The sequence below is a fragment of the Pimephales promelas genome, chromosome 17, assembly GCF_988280905.1.
Source record: "Pimephales promelas chromosome 17, fPimPro1.hap1.1, whole genome shotgun sequence".
Lineage (NCBI taxonomy): Eukaryota > Metazoa > Chordata > Actinopteri > Cypriniformes > Leuciscidae > Pimephales > Pimephales promelas.
In genome coordinates, this window is record NC_142785.1 from 32,254,326 (window position 1) to 32,275,376 (window position 21,051).

Sequence of the window (21,051 nt, forward strand, 5' to 3'; positions counted from 1 at the left end):
AAAGTCAATGGCTTTGTGCGCACTGATGACTTAAGGGCCGACTCCGTATGGTATCAAAAAGCCAATTGAACCTTTTTGAATTTGAGCTCCAATCTGGCAGAAGTTCAACTTTAATTGAAAAGTTTTCAATTTTAGCGTCTGGTTTTCAAAGACGAAGTTGCGAAGAAGGCCTCGGTTCTAATAAACGGCAGAATGTTTTCGCCCTATCTTTTTTGGCTTGGTCTCGAGACTGTGTAATTGTTTGATCATTCATCTCGGAGGTCTAATTTACCCCCTGTTGGGTGGGCTGTATGTCGCTCTGTGTTTTCCGCTGACTCTGATAAGAACTAGCAGAAAGATGGCTGGGCTCTGTAGGTGGCCGTCTATTTAAACACGTAACGGTTTGCATTTCGCTCATGTTAACCCTTTAGGCGATCGCCATTTATATGCTAAACTTACAGAGAGTTAGAGGCGGCGATTTAACAAAGTTTGAAAAACATGGCTTTGCACATTGTTAGTGTTTACTCTTATTTATGTGTAGTTAACTCATTTCCTCCACAAAATACAGTTTTAAGACAATATCTGACTGAAAAGTCACCACCTTATACACTGTTGTTTGGATATATTTTTGTCATTATAAATATCTATCCTTTGCATATTTGATTTTAGAATTCAAAATTGCCATTTCACGTTCCTAAATTGTCTTTTTTGACTGGAGAACCCTGCTGTTCGTTTCCTTTCACCTGTCAATCAAGCTATCAGATGTAGGCCACACCCACATTTGCCTTTTTGTCTGAACCACAGGAGGCCTATTTAAGTGAACTGAATCACACACTCAAATCTCATTCAGCTCTACTGTTATCACCCAATCACATCAATGACCTCTAATTTGACGTCAGTTGATTTAACTGATAAATTTAGTGTCCACACACACAGAATAATTGCATTTCCTTTGCTCGTTGGGTTTGTTAATAATAATAAGCCAGAATTAACACTCAATGCTGACACGTAATGTAAATAGCAAAGTCCAGTATAACCAGCATGCATGTTTTATCATCTACCAGGCAAAAGAACTACAAAACAACACAATTGATACACAAGCAAGTATCTACGCAAGAATATAAACTACCATGGAGGGATCAAACCAGAGTTTCTCCTGTAGCCGCTGGCAGATGGGGAAAATCACTCAGCCAAACTAACAGCTGCCATTTCCAGGAAACTTCTGATTGCTTCAATAGTTGAGTTTTCAGCAGTCTGCGATAATGAGGGCAGTTCTCCAGCTATATGACCACATAGATTGTGTTATCTGGAATTTACATTGGACAATAATAGTTCTACACTCAATATAGAACATTTCAACAGCTTGTGTCTAAATAAAAAATAATTTCAACAACTCCTATTACAAGCCGTGATATTGACACGAGCGGATCCAGTGAATGCATGAAAAACTATCCAGTCAGTTAAGGTTCCAATTGCATGTGCAAGTGAGTTGTACTTAGATAAGCTAAAAAAACAAAACTGTATATTATATATAGGGTTGACATAAATTTCAATGATTCAATTTCGATTGACAAGCTTGAATTCGATTCACTTGGTGGATACATCTCAGGTACAGATCGTCTATCTGTGAATTTTTCTTTCAGTTGGTACAATAATATAAGGCAACAGGTTCAAATTAGAAAATTATTTAACTATTATTTATGAAATATAAACATGTACACAGTGGTTTGACAGATTCAAACACATAATTATTGAAGAAGAGGTTGAGTAGAAATATAAAATATCTAATTCAGTGCATATTTGGCCAAACTCTTCTCTATAGAGGTAATATTTCTAGCAAAATCGAGCTACATGTTATGGCCATTGAATTGCAATTCTGAGGTAAATGCAAGGTGTCATATTGTTTACAAACTGATGTCTTTCCTCGGTTGAAACACTGATTGAGCGATTACATGAGACATGATACATTTCAGTAAATTGTAGGCTAACTTACTGCATTTTTAAACATACCTTCAGATCCATATTCCGTCACCGTGCTGTAACTAGTTTTACCGGAGGAGATTACGTTCTCCGCGCTTCCGCTTCCGTTCACCTGAGGCGTTTACAGCGACCTATCACGACGATCACGACCGATCACGGCTCACGGCAGAGCTTTTATCTTTCGAATTTCATACAGCTTACATTATTATTAAGTGAGCCTTTCATCCAGTTCCATATCATAAGTAACAGCGAATGACTGATTTAGAAGTTGTTGATGATATTTTAGTTGAATGATATCATAGTTGAATGATATTTTTAACCTTGTGGTACCAACTTCGACCAATAGGAGGAACCGTCTGAACCCTATTTATTCTGAAGGTTTTTACACATAGGTTGATCATTTGCCTGATTTATATAACCTTTTGTTCCTAAAAACATGCTGATTTTTCTGGCTGGCTGTTTCTGGATGTTAAAGGTTAGCTTGTATTTTGATGTATGGAGCCACAATCCCAATCCCTATAATTTGTCAACAAAATGAATCTTGAATTTTGAACATGGCTTTATCCAATTTTTATTTCTGTTCTGAAAATTGGTTCAAATTAGTACATATGTAATCCCTCATTTGCATATCAAAAACACAAAAGTAAATAAAAAACTTTTAATGGAAAACAACCAATCACATTGTTGATTGGTTTGACTGGTCAAGACTGTTTTCCAAAGATGGCTCCTGCCTGTATACGCAAAGTGGACTGTCTTTATAAAACATCTTCTTATTAAACGGTCTGTACACTTACAAAGTTCTCAATGCTCATTGCATGTGGGACGCTCATTATGTTACTGTGTTAGTGTGAGGCTATTTTGAGACTTGTTAGTGGTAGTTTTTAGAGATAAAACTCTTTACATTCGATTATCGCGAAAACAAATCTCAGAGAACAGTCAACTGTGCCAATGTAAGGTTCATTTTGCGCAGGAGTTGTCCTTTAAATTATTTTCTTGAAGAATATTTTACTAAATTCTATAATTCAGGCTTCAACTCATTAAAAGTACAGCTTCCAGGGCCTCATTATCAGTGATCTAAGAGACACAGACTGCATCCGTGTGTGTGTCCTGATGTTGAGCTGAAACGTCCTCTCAGGAGGCTCTTCAGTGAGCATCAGGCTGAGTCTTTGATAGAGCGGAGAGGTGACGCTGCATTCACTCCTCTCAGACAGACATTATGCAGCGCATGTTGAGGAACGGGGCAGATTTTCCCATGAGTCTCTTTCACGCACTTTCCCATTTCAGCCGAAAGGATGAATTCTGAACTCAGTGGAAATGTAACGAGAAGATTCAGTTAATGGAACTACCATGCTGGGAATAGAAATTCCTTCACACACACACACACACACACACACACACACACACACACACAGAAAAATGCATTACTGCGAATATGATAATGATGTAAAGTCAGTTTCATTATAAAACCTTTTCTTGGAAAACAGAATAACGTGAACTAAAGGACAACCTGTCACAATGTAAAAGTGAAAAATGGCCATGAAAAACCTTGACTGTATAAGGTGGGCCCAAAAAATAATACTACATAAAGAGTACTAAATTAAAGGTACAATATGTAAGAATTTTGTAATAAAATATCCAAAAATCACTTGCACACTGTGATACATTTCCTGCAGTTGTGTACTTACAATATCCCAAAAGTCTTTTTATTTCAGAGAAATTCCAATTTTAAATAAGTGGACGTCCCATAAAAAAAAAAGTCGTCTGTCAATGACGCACTATCCGCGCTATCCTCGGTGTCCATTCATACTGCCATAGCCATGACGTAACCACGGCGACAGACGTGGACAACTGCGTAGTGCGTAACGTTTAGCGGCACGCAGTTCTTGTTTCTTTCAAACATAGACATGGCAAGCAGACTTATGCGGACAATTAATAGTGTGGACAATCTGCCTGAAAAATCTGATTTGAGTAAAAATCTGTTTTACCGTCAGTCCGAACATAAACTTACTGTGCTGTCGTTCATTAGCCCAAATAATGTACGACAGCACAGTAAATTCAAAGGTGGCTTATTCAATCAGAATGTATTGTCAAACTATCTGTTGTAATCCATTTGAGACTTTAAAAATCATCAAAACTACAAATAAATTGATTGTTTTGCTCAACTGTTTAAGTTATTAGCAACAGCATATTGTGAATGTTGGTGCGGGAAAAAAAATGATTTGGAAAGAGATACGATTCTAACGCCCCCTTGATGAGCATGAAATGGTTGGCTCCACCTGAAGATGAACTGTGGCTGGAACAAAAGAGGGGTTTGTCATCCCACCAGAGACAGTAAATGGTGTGTGTGTGTGTGTGTGTGTGTGTGTGTTGCTGATCAGCTGGCAGCATATGTGCCATTTCTACAGAGCCAACGGGCTCTGGGGCTCAACCTGAGCGAATTATTGATCCTTCAGTTCATTTCAACTTAATTGTCCTTGAAATGAGGTTCGCAAACGTCTACCTGCACAAGAAACCTTGATGGATTGATTGATTGATTGATTTGTTTGGATTTTTTAACTGTGCTTTGTTTTTTTATCTGTTCATTTATTCAAAACAAATGAACACAATCTGACATGTGGAGCAATTACAGATATTCCCACACAGCAATTAATGTAATTATGCAAAAACAGATCAAACTACTAACAAGCTCACCACCACAGAAGCCTAAAGGAATAGTTCACACAAAAAGTGGAAATATTACCCTCATCATCATGTCATTCAGCCTTTTTCTAATCAGATGTTCGGCAAAAAGGACAAAAAGCACCTTAAAAGTGCTTCATACAACTCTTCCAAGTAAATCAAATGTATCAAACGGCTTCAAATGACTTGAAATATAATGCACAAATCATATGAATTACTGTTGTGTGCTTCTTAGGGGCATTTTGACATTTTTAGAGCTTGGTGATGTAAATCATTTTCATTTGCATGCATGAAAAAACCTTGAATAAAAGCTTGGATATTATTTCTAACATAATTTTGGTTTCAGAGAAGACATGCACGGTTGGAACGACATGATTAGTGTTATTATTGTAAACTAAACTAGAATTGAAATAAAATAATACAAATAAAAGATGCTAAATATTAGATGAAAATTGTACACCTAAAAATTTTAAAGAAAATTGGAAATGTTGCCTCGTCATTAACTGAAACAAAAAAATGAGTTATAATAATAAATTAAAGCTGTAGAAAAAACATGACAAGCACAAAACAACTAAAACTTAAACTAAAAGTAAAAATATAGCAATATAACATTATAAAAGCATGCACATAATAGCCTAACTAAAAATCCCACTGCTAAATGATGACCTTACAGAGACCCACATCTTTTAATTAAGCCGAACCAACATAACCGCATATTCACACGCTTCTCAAACACAGACATAAACATATGCATAAACACCACAAACAAAACCACTTCTCTCTTTCCTTTACATGCATTTCACAATTCATTGATTATATCTTGATTACAGTACTATCTAGCAGGGAAATGACAAGAAGTCTAACAGGATGTGAATGAACGAGGTAAAGTTAGCCATTTCTCAGTGAGGAACTGAAATCAAACACAAATCTAACACACTTTGCTGGTTGTATCAAAAGAGTCACAAAAACAAACTATAGCACATCATTCATAATAGTAATCCCATAGACTTACTAAAGTTTGTGCTGTTGTGTTCCCTCCAAAATGATGTCACTTCCTGCATGGTGCATGACGTCCCTGAGGAACTTAAAGGAATATCACATGATGTAGGCTAAGTGACGTTGAGAACAGATGAAAACCCTAAAAATGATCAAAAAAGCATGAAAGGGTTGTGGATTTGGAATATATTACATATATTGAATATATTACATATATTAAATACATTTTACATATTTTTCTTATGCACTCAAAATCAAAACTTCAAGATAATTTATCTTTAAATAAATACTGTCTCTTTTGATCAGTAAAATAATTATTTATTTAAGATGCTTCTATAAATATGATGTTAAATCACGGCCTTTCTGCGGAACACATTTAGTATGCCACGCAAGGGCCACGTGTCCTGCACTAACGGACATAAATGAGTCAAAACATGTAATAGGGAAATGTTAACACACCAGGGGAAAGATTTAATTTGCATGGCAGATTAGAGGCCTCGTGGCGAGTCGCGTGGCCTCGGAAGTAATGGGATCTAGTCTACCAAAATCCGTTAAAACAATCGAGGAAAACCAAACACAATCTCACAGCCCACCATGAGAACGTTTGACTGGTTTCCCACTGTGTCTCTGGAGAAAGAAACACACACACCGTAACGCCTGAGGCACACACACACACACACACACACAGACGAGTGGAGGATGGACAGAAAGAGGGAAGACGACTGATTAACTACAGACAAAGGTCACATTTCAATATTTTTGAGCATTTGTCACATTTCTGATCCGGTTTGGCAGGACAAGTCAACATCGTGCATATTTACAAGACGAGAATATTGTGTGTTGTAGTGGTTACATGTTTTATTTGAGATTTTGCATGGTTAAAATAACCTTCATCTTTAATGCATGTTAATGGATTGGGATATTTTCTCAGAATAAAATTTCTTCATGATTTTTGCTCATTGTATTTGAATCAACTGCTGTTTTCTACTGCATGCATGAACCCTAGATCTATTATTATATTATTTTAAACCTAATTAGCTTTTTTGGTGAAATGTGATAATGTTTTCTAATGCATGCAGTGACTTGGGGGCACACCATACTACAAGTGTGTGACCAAAACATGTAACAGCACTGTTCATTTACAGATACAAATAAACTATAAAGTTAAACTGATGATGAAGGTGGAGATCATGTTCTTATGTATGAGGGGAACAGTGCTGTAGGCTTTCTAAAACACCAGCATTAAACAATGACTTGGAGAAAAGAGAGGACTGAGAAAAGATTAAATGACCAGTAGCGCCACCACATGGAATAATGAAAATAATGACTTTCAAGCCCCTCCCCCTATCATCATTGGTCAGATAAATAGATAGCCACGCCCCAAACTAACTTGATTGGTTGAGTCAAACAACTTTTAACCACTTATTCTATTGGCACATTAATATATATAAAAATAGAAGTTAGTTTGACACTGGAAAAATACAAACTTTACATTTAAATAAAAAGCATCTACAAACAATATACATATTTTTGTACATTCTATGGAAACATGCTGGGTGTCTATGTTTTATGGGGACTTACCATAGATAAAATAATTTCTATATACAAACTTAACTGTAGCCTATATTGCGTCCTCTAAACCTGAAGCTTTTTGCATTTTTACATTTTCAAAAATAAATATACTGTATGATTTTTTTAAAGCTGTTTTCCTCATGGGGACCAGGAAAAATGCACACTCACACACACACACAGGCGCTTACAGTAGATGGCTGGGATTTAATTTGTAAAAACACCTTCTTCTGAAACTCCACAGCGGGAAGTAATTAGCGAGTTTTCTTTAGCTAGCGCTAATGCTGAGGATCTCTGTGGGGCCTCCCTTTCAGAACCGGCGGAAAAACCCTTTCAGAGGATTTAGCCGTTTATGTAACTCTCCAATTATCAAAGTTTTCTGACCGGGCTGTGTTTATATGACTCATAAAGATCTGGCACAGAGGGAAGCATAACACCAGCCTCCCCACATGACACACACACACACACACACACACACACACACACACCCAAGTGCTTTATGCACCATTGCGTTGCTTTTGTGGTATTAGAAAAGCAGAAAATGTTAGGGAAGGCAGAGACAGAAATAATTTTTTTTAAAGTCTTTTTTTTTTCTTTTTCTTTTTTTAAAGTTTGTATTTTTTAGAAGCTATATTTTCCCCAGAAAAACTGACAGCTGGTCACGGTCGGCTTTCATTCTCATAAATTTCTAATTTTGTGTTTTACAAAAACAAAGAAAGTCAAACTGTGTAAGTTTGGAAAGAAACTTTTACTTGACCATTTGTATGTCAATTGGCCTGTCTTTAGTAAATGGCAAAGTGTGTGTGTGTGCGCAGGGGTGTGGCCATGGATTTTGGGCCCCATGAAAAAGTAGGCCTATACTTCACCGTTTCATTAATAAAATCAGTCTCTGGGGCCCCAATGTGTGTGGGAATCGTCCTAACTTTGAATCGTCCTCCCTATTAGCGGCGCCCCTGTGTTTGTGTGTGTGCATGTGTGAGTGTGTGTGTGCATAACACCTGATCCACCTGCTATGACTTTTGAATGCCATACATTCAGCCGTTTCACACAGAGATAAAGCCCCGAGTGTGTGTGTGTGTGTGTGTGTGTGTACCTGTTTCTGGGTGGTCTAAGATCTCAGCTTCGCTTGTGTAGACGTTGGAGTCTCTAAAGCTCACAGTGAGCTTCTCCATTACCTGCGAGACCCCCAGAGACAGAAGAGGAACTCATATCTCCTATTCATAAAAGATGCAGTCCATTTCAACATGAATGTAACACGTAATTAAATATATAATAGGATCTGTAACAATGAACGAACCCCCAAACAAATAAATGTGACGGCCTGAGACCCCAGCAGGGGACATGTGGAAAGTCATTGTGTTTTGTTGGTGGTTTTCTCTGTTTTCTCATCCTGTGGAAAGCATGTCCTCTGCTGGCCACTGAGGGAACTGCATGCATGTGGATCTCATCCTCAGATCAGTCGCTGGGAGAAACTGCACACAGAACCAGGTTGAAGTGTGTGAGATCAGTGGAGGTTTAAACCTCAGCTGGAGCCCCGTCCAGCCATATGGCAGCGTCCCCCGACAGATCGGTGTGTGTCGTGCCGTCGGACCCTCCTCCTCTTTTATATAAAGGATGAATGGAGCCTCTTTTCTGAAGGGCCACTTCCCGAGAGCCGTTTAGTGTTTGTAATGAGTGACATGAACAGGGTTAAACCTCCTCTGTTTGCGAGTAAACCTGTTTGCTCGACTCCTCTCGGCTCGTTGGGATTTCCAGCAGGAAGTTTCATTCCTAATCCGCCGGCGTAAGTGGATTCCCTTTGTGTGTTCAAGGCAACAAAATATTTAAAGCTTGAGTCACAAAACCCATTCATGAAGCAAAAGGCCACAGCGAGAGATAAATGTGTGCTTTTAAAACGGCTCATATCTGGGATTCCTCGCACAGCAGGAGCCGGTGAATGATGGCGGGCCCCAACACAAAGATCATCCGCCGCGGCCCCTGTCCACCTCCATTAGGACTACATCTATTTACAGACACCTGTCTGCCTGCAAACACTAGTTTAAATAAGACTGAAGTTATGAGGGGCTTACTTTTACTTGTTAAACACATAGAGTTGCTTCGTTTTAAAGAAGCTGTTCACAAAACGAAGCAATCTGATCATGAATCGTTGGCTTAAAGAGCCGTAATACAATTACTTTTGCATGCAACGATTGATTGTTTGTTGGGTAACACTTTGCAACAAGACATTTGTTAATTTGTCACGTTTCATCATCTTTGTTAACTGGGTTGTTTCAACCTGTTCATGCACTCTAAACAATGCTGGGTTGTTTCAACCCAAATTTGGGTGAAATATGGACAAACCCAAATGTTGGGTTAAAGAGTAATGAAAAAATTTACAGTTGAAAGTGAGAGTTGAAGTTGGGTTAAAATTTTTGTGTTTGTCCATATTTGACCCATATTTGGGTTAAAACAACCCAGCATTGTTTAGAGTGCACTCCCCAACACTGTAAAAAAAAAATATAGTTGGTTTAACTTAAAAAAATGAAGTAACCTGGCTGCCTTAAAAATTTAAGTTCATTGAAATGGAAAAAATTGAGTTAATACAATGAAGGTGATTGATTTAATCATCAGAAACTTAAAATATTATGTTATCTGAACTACATCAATTATTTAAGTTGATTTGACAAAAGAAATAATGTTGTGATTACATATGATGAAAATATTTTTGTTTTTTACAGTGAAAGAAGCAGCCCGCCATTAAAAGACTCGTATTCCTGTGTCAGGTAGACTTACAGGGAATCAATCATCTTGTCACAGTTATTTTTCCCAATAATTTTTTGTCTCATTTCGAACCTTTCAGAGTTCTTTCTAGTTAATGTTGCCTCTGCTTATGATTAAGCTACATTTTGTTTCTTGCTCTCAGCTACTTTTCACTTCACACTTCTGGACAGCCCGGTCTCATCCCCAAGGCGTCATATAGGTGACGCTTTTGACATTTCGTCAACATCCGACGCACATGTCACCCTTTAGTGTCAATATGAGACCCAGATATATATGGGCGCCTCACCCCAAGGCGTCATCTAACTGACCATTTTGACCATGCTTCCATTTCTGATGCTTTAGGCACCCTTTAGGATCGCGTCCCTTACCCTACCCTACGCCATCTAAATGACGCTTTACCTTTAGCGTTCGGAGGCGTATATTTAGATTATACCGAGACATAAACTGCCATCAGGATTACATCTTTCCTGAAGATAGACAATAATAATAATAAATTATTTTATAATTATAGTTATTATATATAATTATAACACTGCACCTAGAAGAGATGTGCTGATGCCTCTGCAGTTCAGATCTCCGGATTGAAAATCTATATGACCCATCATAAAGAGGAGAATGACCACGGTCTGTTGAGCAGTTCTTATAGCGGACAAGATTGGGCAAATGTTCCACTATCCTAAATTCCCAAACGATTAAGAAGTTTAATTAAAAGGAAAGGTGATGTGACAGTGGTAAACATGCCTCTGTCCTAACTTATTTTGAGTGTTTAGCAGCCATCACAATCAAAACTGGTTTATATTTACAAAATAAAATTAAGTTGGTTAGTGATTACATTGGAAATATTTTTTGTAAGGTTCAAGAGATTAAACAAAATCACAGATTCATGATTTTATGGGATTTTACACAATGTCCCAACTCTTGGGGTTATGGAAATGGGGTTGCACTGTATAATAACCCTGCTCTGTTTCTGAATTCTTTTTTGATTCAATTCTGTAGAAAACACAAACACTCCCTATACATTTAAACACTTAAAATGTCTTATTATTTACAAAATATTTTATCAACTCAAGGCTGTAATTGCAACCCCTAAAATCATGCAATTATCAATGGGATACGCACACAGCATGCAACCAATCATGTGAGAGCATGGGGGGAATTTTAGTTTTAATTTATTGAAGCTGAGTGTTATGATCTGATTATATGAATGCTGGAATAGGAGGATCAACAGCAGAAATGGTACAGGGAATGCCAGGCTGCCCGAGTCTGGAATGATTGACAGCTCACAGCTAACCTGGCTCTTGTTGACTTCACACACCTCCATTTAATCAATTCTTACAAATGAAGGTGTGTTACTGTCCACATATGTCCACAAACACTGATGAATTAGTAAATTATAGAAAAATATGGTTGTGTTGCACCTTGCACGACTGGAAAAATTTTAACAATGAAATTCAAAGTTGTCTGGAAATACAGACTGTTTTCATGAATTAGAGTGTATTGTCAGCGAGTATATGGCCACATTTTCAATACTTCTTTTACCTTTAATGTTGGGCATATTATATGGACCGCTATCATTCTGCATCAAAGAAGCTTTCATTTCATCATCACTGTGTATTTATTTAACTTTTATACTTTCTACAACACATAAAAAACAAACTAGTTGATTGCTTGCAATGATTGCTTTTACTGGCAATATATATTACTTTTATTAAATAATTTTCAGACCTCATGCAGGTAAAATTTCAAAATCTCTAATCAGTGCAAGGAATTATAACATTTATGTGAAAAATAATTTATTACAGAGAAAAAGCAGTAATTTTACAAAAATAAAGCACATTTTTACAATCATTTTTTTTTTTACATTACTCTGAAACAATCAAGTCAAGATTGTGAACATAAAAAGCCATTATTTCTAGATACAGCAAATAAATTCCTTCACACATAAAAATAATTAATAATTAGTTAATAAGTTAATTTTTTTTTTGTTTGTTTTTTTTTTTGTATGTGTGTGTGTAATGTGGACAATAAATATTACCCCAAGGCAATTCTTTGTGGAAATCTCTCGGGAGTGAAATAAGTAACATCATCAAGAAAAAGCGTAGATCCGAGGCCCTGGACTTGGATCTTTAATTTTTCTGCAAGTAGAAGAAATAATATGGCTCAGTGCATAATATAATGATACAAAGCATACAAGTAAAATTTATATAATCTGCCGAAAGTGACAAAGAAATATGAATACAGGTTATTAAATGTTTGTTTACCTGAGCTGTGGACCCATGGATATGGAATTAGCCTTGAAAAGAAAATGGATAATCAACTTGATTAATAAATGAATGATCACTGATAAGACTACACATATTTATTGTTAAGTCTTCTCTCATTTCGATGTCAATTAAAAAAGGTTGTCAATCTAACAATATTATATAATTTATTAGTTTAAAACAAACCTGTATTACAATAATTTACATAAAACAGTTTGTCAGTATTATGCTTAACACAATTGGGCTGAATTACATAACTTGTAAGTAAATGATTAGCTTTTTCCTAGTTTGAAAGTTTTCCTTGCCACTATTGCCTTTTTCACTATAGCTTTGAAATGTACTATTGCATTGTGGTTGTGTTACCTCAGGTTACGTTGTCTGTTGTCGTGCCTGGTGTTGTGGTCTCATCTGTGGTGCTTTCTGTTGATGTAGTGGCCCCAGTTGTGATGCTTTCTACGGTTGTAGTCTCAGCTGTTGTACTTTCTGGGGTTGTTGTGCCTGTGGTCGTACTTTCTATTGTTGTAGTACCTAGAGTTGTGGTATAAGATGTGGTGCTTTCTACTGTTGTTGTCGCAGTTGTGGTACTTTCTGGAGTTGTTGTGCCTGTTGTCAAACTTTCTGTGGTAGTTGTATCTACAGTTGTGGTTTCAGGGGTGGTGCTTTCTGTTGTTGTGATCTCGCTTGTGGTACTTTTCGCTGTTGTGGTACCCACAGTTGTGGTGCTCTCTGATGTTGTGGTCTCGGTTGTTGTACTTTCTGGAGTTGTTGTGGCTGTGGTTGTACTTTCTGCTGTAGTAGTACCTGCAGTTGTGGTCTCAGGGGTGGTGCTTTCTGTTGTTGTGATCTCGCTTGTGGTACTTTCTGGTGTTGTGGTACCCACAGTTGTGGTGCTTTCTTCTGTTGTGGTACCCACAGTTGTGGTGCTTTCCGCTGTAGTGGTACCCACAGTTGTGGTGCTCTCTGATGTTGTGGTCTCAGTTGTTGTACTTTCTGGAGTTGTTGTGGCTGTGGTTGTACTTTCTGCTGTAGTAGTACCTGCAGTTGTGGTCTCAAGGGTGGTGCTTTCTGTTGTTGTGATCTCGCTTGTGGTACTTTCCGCTGTAGTGGTACCCACAGTTGTGGTGCTCTCTGATGTTGTGGTCTCAGTTGTTGTACTTTCTGGAGTTGTTGTGGCTGTGGTTGTACTTTCTGCTGTAGTAGTACCTGCAGTTGTGGTCTCAAGGGTCGTGCTTTCAGTTGTTGTGATCTCGCTTGTGGTACTTTCCGCTGTAGTGGTACCAACAGTTGCGGTGCTCTCTGATGTTGTGGTCTCGGTTGTTGTACTTTCTGGAGTTGTTGTGGCTGTGGTTGTACTTTCTGCTGTAGTAGTACCTGCAGTTGTGGTCTCAGGGGTGGTGCTTTCAGTTGTTGTGATCTCGCTTGTGGTACTTTCCGCTGTTGTGGTACCCACAGTTGTGGTGCTTTCTTCTGTTGTGGTACCCACAGTTGTTGTGCTCTCTGATGTTGTCATCTCGGTTGTTGTACTTTCTGGAGTTGTTGTGGCTGTGGTTGTACTTTCTGATGTAGTGGTACCTACAGTTGTGGTCTCAGGGGTGGTGTTTTCAGTTGTTGTGATCTCGCTTGTGGTACTTTCCGCTGTAGTGGTACCCACAGTTGTGGTGCTCTCTGATGTTGTGGTCTCGGTTGTTGTACTTTCTGGAGTTGTTGTGGCTGTGGTTGTACTTTCTGCTGTAGTAGTACCTGCAGTTGTGGTCTCAGGGGTGGTGCTTTCTGTTGTTGTGATCTCGCTTGTGGTACTTTCCGCTGTTGTGGTACCCACAGTTGTGGTGCTTTCTTCTGTTGTGGTACCCACAGTTGTTGTGCTCTCTGATGTTGTCGTCTCGGTTGTTGTACTTTCTGGAATTGTTGTGGCTGCAGTTGTACTTTCTGCTGTAGTAGTACCTACAGTTGTGGTCTCAGGGGTGGTGCTTTCAGTTGTTGTGATCTCACTTGTGGTAATTTCCGCTGTAGTGGTACCCACAGTTGTGGTGCTCTCTGATGTTGTGGTCTCGGTTGTTGTACTTTCTGGAGTTGTTGTGGCTGTGGTTGTAATTTCTGCTGTAGTAGTACCTACAGTTGTGGTCTCAGGGGTGGTGCTTTCTGTTGTTGTGATCTCGCTTGTGGTACTTTCCGCTGTTGTGGTACCCACAGTTGTGGTGCTTTCTTCTGTAGTGGTACCCACAGTTGTGGTGCTCTCTGATGTTGTGGTCTCGGTTGTTGTACTTTCTGGAGTTGTTGTGGCTGTGGTTGTACTTTCTGCTGTAGTAGTACCTGCAGTTGTGGTCTCAGGGGTGGTGCTTTCTGTTGTTGTGATCTCGCTTGTGGTACTTTCCGCTGTTGTGGTACCCACAGTTGTGGTGCTTTCTTCTGTTGTGGTACCCACAGTTGTTGTGCTCTCTGATGTTGTCGTCTCGGTTGTTGTACTTTCTGGAATTGTTGTGGCTGCAGTTGTACTTTCTGCTGTAGTAGTACCTACAGTTGTGGTCTCAGGGGTGGTGCTTTCAGTTGTTGTGATCTCACTTGTGGTAATTTCCGCTGTAGTGGTACCCACAGTTGTGGTGCTCTCTGATGTTGTGGTCTCGGTTGTTGTACTTTCTGGAGTTGTTGTGGCTGTGGTTGTAATTTCTGCTGTAGTAGTACCTACAGTTGTGGTCTCAGGGGTGGTGCTTTCAGTTGTTGTGATCTCACTTGTGGTAATTTCCGCTGTAGTGGTACCCACAGTTGTGGTGCTCTCTGATGTTGTGATCTCAGTTGTTGTACTTTCTGGAGTTGTTGTGGCTGTGGTTGTACTTTCTGCTGTAGTAGTACCTGCAGTTGTGGTCTCAAGGGTGGTGCTTTCTGTTGTTGTGATCTCGCTTGTGGTACTTTCCGCTGTTGTGGTACCCACAGTTGTGGTGCTTTCCGCTGTAGTGGTACCCACAGTTGTGGTGCTCTCTGATGTTGTGATCTCAGTTGTTGTACTTTCTGGAGTTGTTGTGGCTGTGGTTGTACTTTCTGCTGTAGTAGTACCTGCAGTTGTGGTCTCAGGGGTGGTGCTTTCAGTTGTTGTGATCTCGCTTGTGGTACTTTCCGCTGTTGTGGTACCCACAGTTGTGGTGCTCTCTGATGTTGTGGTGTCGGTTGTTGTACTTTCTGGAGTTGTTGTGGCTGTGGTTGTACTTTCTGCTGTAGTAGTACCTACAGTTGTGGTCTCAGGGGTGGTGCTTTCAGTTGTTGTGATCTCGCTTGTGGTACTTTCCGCTGTAGTTGTACCCACAGTTGTGGTGCTTTCCGCTGTAGTGGTACCCACAGTTGTGGTGCTCTCTGATGTTGTGATCTCAGTTGTTGTACTTTCTGGAGTTGTTGTGGCTGTGGTTGTACTTTCTGCTGTAGTAGTACCTGCAGTTGTGGTCTCAGGGGTGGTGCTTTCAGTTGTTGTGATCTCGCTTGTGGTACTTTCCGCTGTTGTGGTACCCACAGTTGTGGTGCTCTCTGATGTTGTGGTGTCGGTTGTTGTACTTTCTGGAGTTGTTGTGGCTGTGGTTGTACTTTCTGCTGTAGTAGTACCTGCAGTTGTGGTCTCAGGGGTGGTGCTTTCTGTTGTTGTGATCTCGCTTGTGGTACTTTCTGGTGTTGTGGTACCCACAGTTGTGGTGCTTTCTTCTGTTGTGGTACCCACAGTTGTTGTGCTCTCTGATGTTGTGGTCTCGGTTATTGTACTTTCTGGAGTTGTTGTGGCTGCAGTTGTACTTTCTGCTGTAGTAGTACCTACAGTTGTGGTCTCAGGGGTGGTGCTTTCAGTTGTTGTGATCTCGCTTGTGGTACTTTCTGCTGTAGTGGTACCCACAGTTGTGGTGCTCTCTGATGTTATGGTCTCGGTTGTTGTACTTTCTGGAGTTGTTGTGGCTGTGGTTGTACTTTCTGCTGTAGTAGTACCTACAGTTGTGGTCTCAGGGGTGGTGCTTTCAGTTGTTGTGATCTCGCTTGTGGTACTTTCCGCTGTTGTGGTACCCACAGTTGTTGTGCTCTCTGATGTTGTCGTCTCGGTTGTTGTACTTTCTGGAGTTGTTGTGGCTGTGGTTGTACTTTCTGCTGTAGTAGTACCTGCAGTTGTGGTCTCAAGGGTGGTGCTTTTAGTTGTTGTGATCTCGCTTGTGGTACTTTCCGCTGTAGTGGTACCCACAGTTGTGGTGCTCTCTGATGTTGTGGTCTCGGTTGTTGTACTTTCTGGAGTTGTTGTGGCTGTGGTTGTAATTTCTGCTGTAGTAGTACCTACAGTTGTGGTCTCAGGGGTGGTGCTTTCAGTTGTTGTGATCTCGCTTGTGGTACTTTCCGCTGTAGTGGTACCCACAGTTGTGGTGCTCTCTGATGTTGTGGTCTCAGTTGTTGTACTTTCTGGAGTTGTTGTGGCTGTGGTTGTACTTTCTGCTGTAGTAGTACCTACAGTTGTGGTCTCAGGGGTGGTGCTTTCAGTTGTTGTGATATCGCTTGTGGTACTTTCCGCTGTAGTGGTACCCACAGTTGTGGTGCTCTCTGATGTTGTGGTCTCAGTTGTTGTACTTTCTGGAGTTGTTGTGGCTGTGGTTGTACTTTCTGCTGTAGTAGTACCTGCAGTTGTGGTCTCAAGGGTGGTGCTTTCTGTTGTTGTGATCTCGCTTGTGGTACTTTCCGCTGTAGTGGTACCCACAGTTGTGGTGCTCTCTGATGTTGTGGTCTCAGTTGTTGTACTTTCTGGAGTTGTTGTGGCTGTGGTTGTACTTTCTGCTGTAGTAGTACCTGCAGTTGTGGTCTCAAGGGTGGTGCTTTCAGTTGTTGTGATCTCGCTTGTGGTACTTTCCGCTGCAGTGGTACCCACAGTTGTGGTGCTCTCTGATGTTGTGGTCTCGGTTGTTGTACTTTCTGGAGTTGTTGTGGCTGTGGTTGTACTTTCTGCTGTAGTAGTACCTGCAGTTGTGGTCTCAGGGGTGGTGCTTTCAGTTGTTGTGATCTCGCTTGTGGTACTTTCCGCTGTTGTGGTACCCACAGTTGTGGTGCTTTCTTCTGTTGTGGTACCCACAGTTGTTGTGCTCTCTGATGTTGTCGTCTCGGTTGTTGTACTTTCTGGAGTTGTTGTGGCTGTGGTTGTACTTTCTGATGTAGTGGTACCTACAGTTGTGGTCTCAGGGGTGGTGCTTTCAGTTGTTGTGATCTCACTTGTGGTAATTTCCGCTGTAGTGGTACCCACAGTTGTGGTGCTCTCTGATGTTGTGGTCTCGGTTGTTGTACTTTCTGGAGTTGTTGTGGCTGTGGTTGTAATTTCTGCTGTAGTAGTACCTACAGTTGTGGTCTCAGGGGTGGTGCTTTCAGTTGTTGTGATCTCGCTTGTGGTACTTTCCGCTGTAGTGGTACCCACAGTTGTGGTGCTCTCTGATGTTATGGTCTCGGTTGTTGTACTTTCTGGAGTTGTTGTGGCTGTGGTTGTACTTTCTGCTGTAGTAGTACCTACAGTTGTGGTCTGAGGGGTGGTGCTTTCAGTTGTTGTGATCTCGCTTGTGGTACTTTCCGCTGTTGTGGTACCCACAGCTGTGGTGCTTTCTTCTGTTGTGGTACCCACAGTTGTTGTGCTCTCTGATGTTGTGGTCTCGGTTGTTGTACTTTCTGGAGTTGTTGTGGCTGTGGTTGTACTTTCTGATGTAGTGGTACCTACAGTTGTGGTCTCAGGGGTGGTGTTTTCAGTTGTTGTGATCTCGCTTGTGGTACTTTCCGCTGTAGTGGTACCCACAGTTGTGGTGCTCTCTGATGTTGTGATCTCGGTTGTTGTACTTTCTGGAGTTGTTGTGGCTGTGGTTGTACTTTCTGCTGTAGTAGTACCTGCAGTTGTGGTCTCAGGGGTGGTGCTTTCTGTTGTTGTGATCTCGCTTGTGGTACTTTCCGCTGTTGTGGTACCCACAGTTGTGGTGCTTTCTTCTGTTGTGGTACCCACAGTTGTTGTGCTCTCTGATGTTGTCGTCTCGGTTGTTGTACTTTCTGGAATTGTTGTGGCTGCAGTTGTACTTTCTGCTGTAGTAGTACCTACAGTTGTGGTCTGAGGGGTGGTGCTTTCAGTTGTTGTGATCTCGCTTGTGGTACTTTCCGCTGTTGTGGTACCCACAGTTGTGGTGCTTTCCGCTGTAGTGGTACCCACAGTTGTGGTGCTCTCTGATGTTGTGATCTCAGTTGTTGTACTTTCTGGAGTTGTTGTGGCTGTGGTTGTACTTTCTGCTGTAGTAGTACCTGCAGTTGTGGTCTCAGGGGTGGTGCTTTCAGTTGTTGTGATCTCGCTTGTGGTACTTTCCGCTTTTGTGGTACCCACAGTTGTGGTGCTCTCTGATGTTGTGGTGTCGGTTGTTGTACTTTCTGGAGTTGTTGTGGCTGTGGTTGTACTTTCTGCTGTAGTAGTACCTGCAGTTGTGGTCTCAGGGGTGGTGCTTTCTGTTGTTGTGATCTCGCTTGTGGTACTTTCTGGTGTTGTGGTACCGACAGTTGTGGTGCTTTCTTCTGTTGTGGTACCCACAGTTGTTGTGCTCTCTGATGTTGTGGTCTCGGTTATTGTACTTTCTGGAGTTGTTGTGGCTGCAGTTGTACTTTCTGCTGTAGTAGTACCTACAGTTGTGGTCTCAGGGGTGGTGCTTTCAGTTGTTGTGATCTCGCTTGTGGTACTTTCTGCTGTAGTGGTACCCACAGTTGTGGTGCTCTCTGATGTTATGGTCTCGGTTGTTGTACTTTCTGGAGTTGTTGTGGCTGTGGTTGTACTTTCTGCTGTAGTAGTACCTACAGTTGTGGTCTCAGGGGTGGTGCTTTCAGTTGTTGTGATCTCGCTTGTGGTACTTTCCGCTGTTGTGGTACCCACAGTTGTGGTGCTTTCTTCTGTTGTGGTACCCACAGTTGTTGTGCTCTCTGATGTTGTCGTCTCGGTTGTTGTACTTTCTGGAGTTGTTGTGGCTGTGGTTGTACTTTCTGCTGTAGTAGTACCTGCAGTTGTGGTCTCAAGGGTGGTGCTTTCAGTTGTTGTGATCTCGCTTGTGGTACTTTCCGCTGTAGTGGCACCCACAGTTGTTGTGCTCTCTGATGTTGTGGTCTCGGTTGTTGTACTTTCTGGAGTTGTTGTGGATGCAGTTGTACTTTCTGCTGTAGTAGTACCTACAGTTGTGGTCTCAGGGGTGGTGCTTTCAGTTGTTGTGATCTCACTTGTGGTACTTTCCGCTGTAGTGGTACCCACAGTTGTGGTGCTTTCTTCTGTTGTGGTACCCACAGTTGTGGTGCTTTCCGCTGTAGTGGTACCCACAGTTGTGGTGCTCTCTGATGTTGTGGTCTCAGTTGTTGTACTTTCTGGAGTTGTTGTGGCTGTGGTTGTACTTTCTGCTGTAGTAGTACCTAAAGTTGTGGTCTCAGGGGTGGTGCTTTCAGTTGTTGTGATCTCGCTTGTGGTACTTTCCGCTGTAGTGGTACCTACAGTTGTGGTGCTCTCTGATGTTGTGGTCTCGGTTGTTGTACTTTCTGGAGTTGTTGTGGCTGTGGTTGTAATTTCTGCTGTAGTAGTACCTACAGTTGTGGTCTCAGGGGTGGTGCTTTCAGTTGTTGTGATCTCGCTTGTGGTACTTTCCGCTGTAGTGGTACCCACAGTTGTGGTGCTCTCTGATGTTGTGGTCTCAGTTGTTGTACTTTCTGGAGTTGTTGTGGCTGTGGTTGTACTTTCTGCTGTAGTAGTACCTACAGTTGTGGTCTCAGGGGTGGTGCTTTCAGTTGTTGTGATCTCGCTTGTGGTACTTTCCGCTGTAGTGGTACCCACAGTTGTGGTGCTCTCTGATGTTGTGGTCTCAGTTGTTGTACTTTCTGGAGTTGTTGTGGCTGTGGTTGTACTTTCTGCTGTAGTAGTACCTGCAGTTGTGGTCTCAGGGGTGGTGCTTTCAGTTGTTGTGATCTCGCTTGTGGTACTTTCCGCTGTTGTGGTACCCACAGTTGTGGTGCTCTCTGATGTTGTGGTGTCGGTTGTTGTACTTTCTGGAGTTGTTGTGGCTGTGGTTGTACTTTCTGCTGTAGTAGTACCTGCAGTTGTGGTCTCGGGGGTGGTGCTTTCTGTTGTTGTGATCTCGCTTGTGGTACTTTCTGGTGTTGTGGTACCCACAGTTGTGGTGCTTTCTTCTGTTGTGGTACCCACAGTTGTTGTGCTTTCTGATGTTGTGGTCTCGGTTATTGTACTTTCTGGAGTTGTTGTGGCTGCAGTTGTACTTTCTGCTGTAGTAGTACCTACAGTTGTGGTCTCAGGGGTGGTGCTTTCAGTTGTTGTGATCTCGCTTGTGGTACTTTCTGCTGTAGTGGTACCCACAGTTGTGGTGCTCTCTGATGTTATGGTCTCGGTTGTTGTACTTTCTGGAGTTGTTGTGGCTGTGGTTGTACTTTCTGCTGTAGTAGTACCTACAGTTGTGGTCTCAGGGGTGGTGCTTTCAGTTGTTGTGATCTCGCTTGTGGTACTTTCCGCTGTTGTGGTACCCACAGTTGTGGTGCTTTCTTCTGTTGTGGTACCCACAGTTGTTGTGCTCTCTGATGTTGTCGTCTCGGTTGTTGTACTTTCTGGAGTTGTTGTGGCTGTGGTTGTACTTTCTGCTGTAGTAGTACCTGCAGTTGTGGTCTCAAGGGTGGTGCTTTTAGTTGTTGTGATCTCGCTTGTGGTACTTTCCGCTGTAGTGGTACCCACAGTTGTGGTGCTCTCTGATGTTGTGGTCTCGGTTGTTGTACTTTCTGGAGTTGTTGTGGCTGTGGTTGTAATTTCTGCTGTAGTAGTACCTACAGT

General features: G+C 41.3%; 1 protein-coding gene across 1 annotated transcript in view; it reads right to left on the bottom strand.

Moving 5' to 3' along the window:
* Positions 1-11,581: 11,581 nt before the first annotated feature.
* The window catches only part of omc2 (omcin 2), a 33,686-nt gene continuing 24,216 nt past the window's right edge, over positions 11,582-21,051 (bottom strand). The window contains exons 36-46 of the mRNA XM_089122390.1: positions 20,355-20,876; positions 19,878-20,201; positions 18,342-19,634; positions 16,926-18,155; positions 15,147-16,850; positions 14,811-15,071; positions 14,241-14,534; positions 13,872-13,964; positions 12,588-13,565; positions 12,225-12,256; positions 11,582-12,098 (exon numbers count right to left, since the gene is read on the bottom strand). Coding sequence (XP_088978516.1) covers positions 12,589-13,565; positions 13,872-13,964; positions 14,241-14,534; positions 14,811-15,071; positions 15,147-16,850; positions 16,926-18,155; positions 18,342-19,634; positions 19,878-20,201; positions 20,355-20,876 — 6,698 coding nt within the window. The 3' untranslated portion in view covers positions 11,582-12,098; positions 12,225-12,256; position 12,588. The remainder of the gene's footprint in view (positions 12,099-12,224; positions 12,257-12,587; positions 13,566-13,871; positions 13,965-14,240; positions 14,535-14,810; positions 15,072-15,146; positions 16,851-16,925; positions 18,156-18,341; positions 19,635-19,877; positions 20,202-20,354; positions 20,877-21,051) is intronic.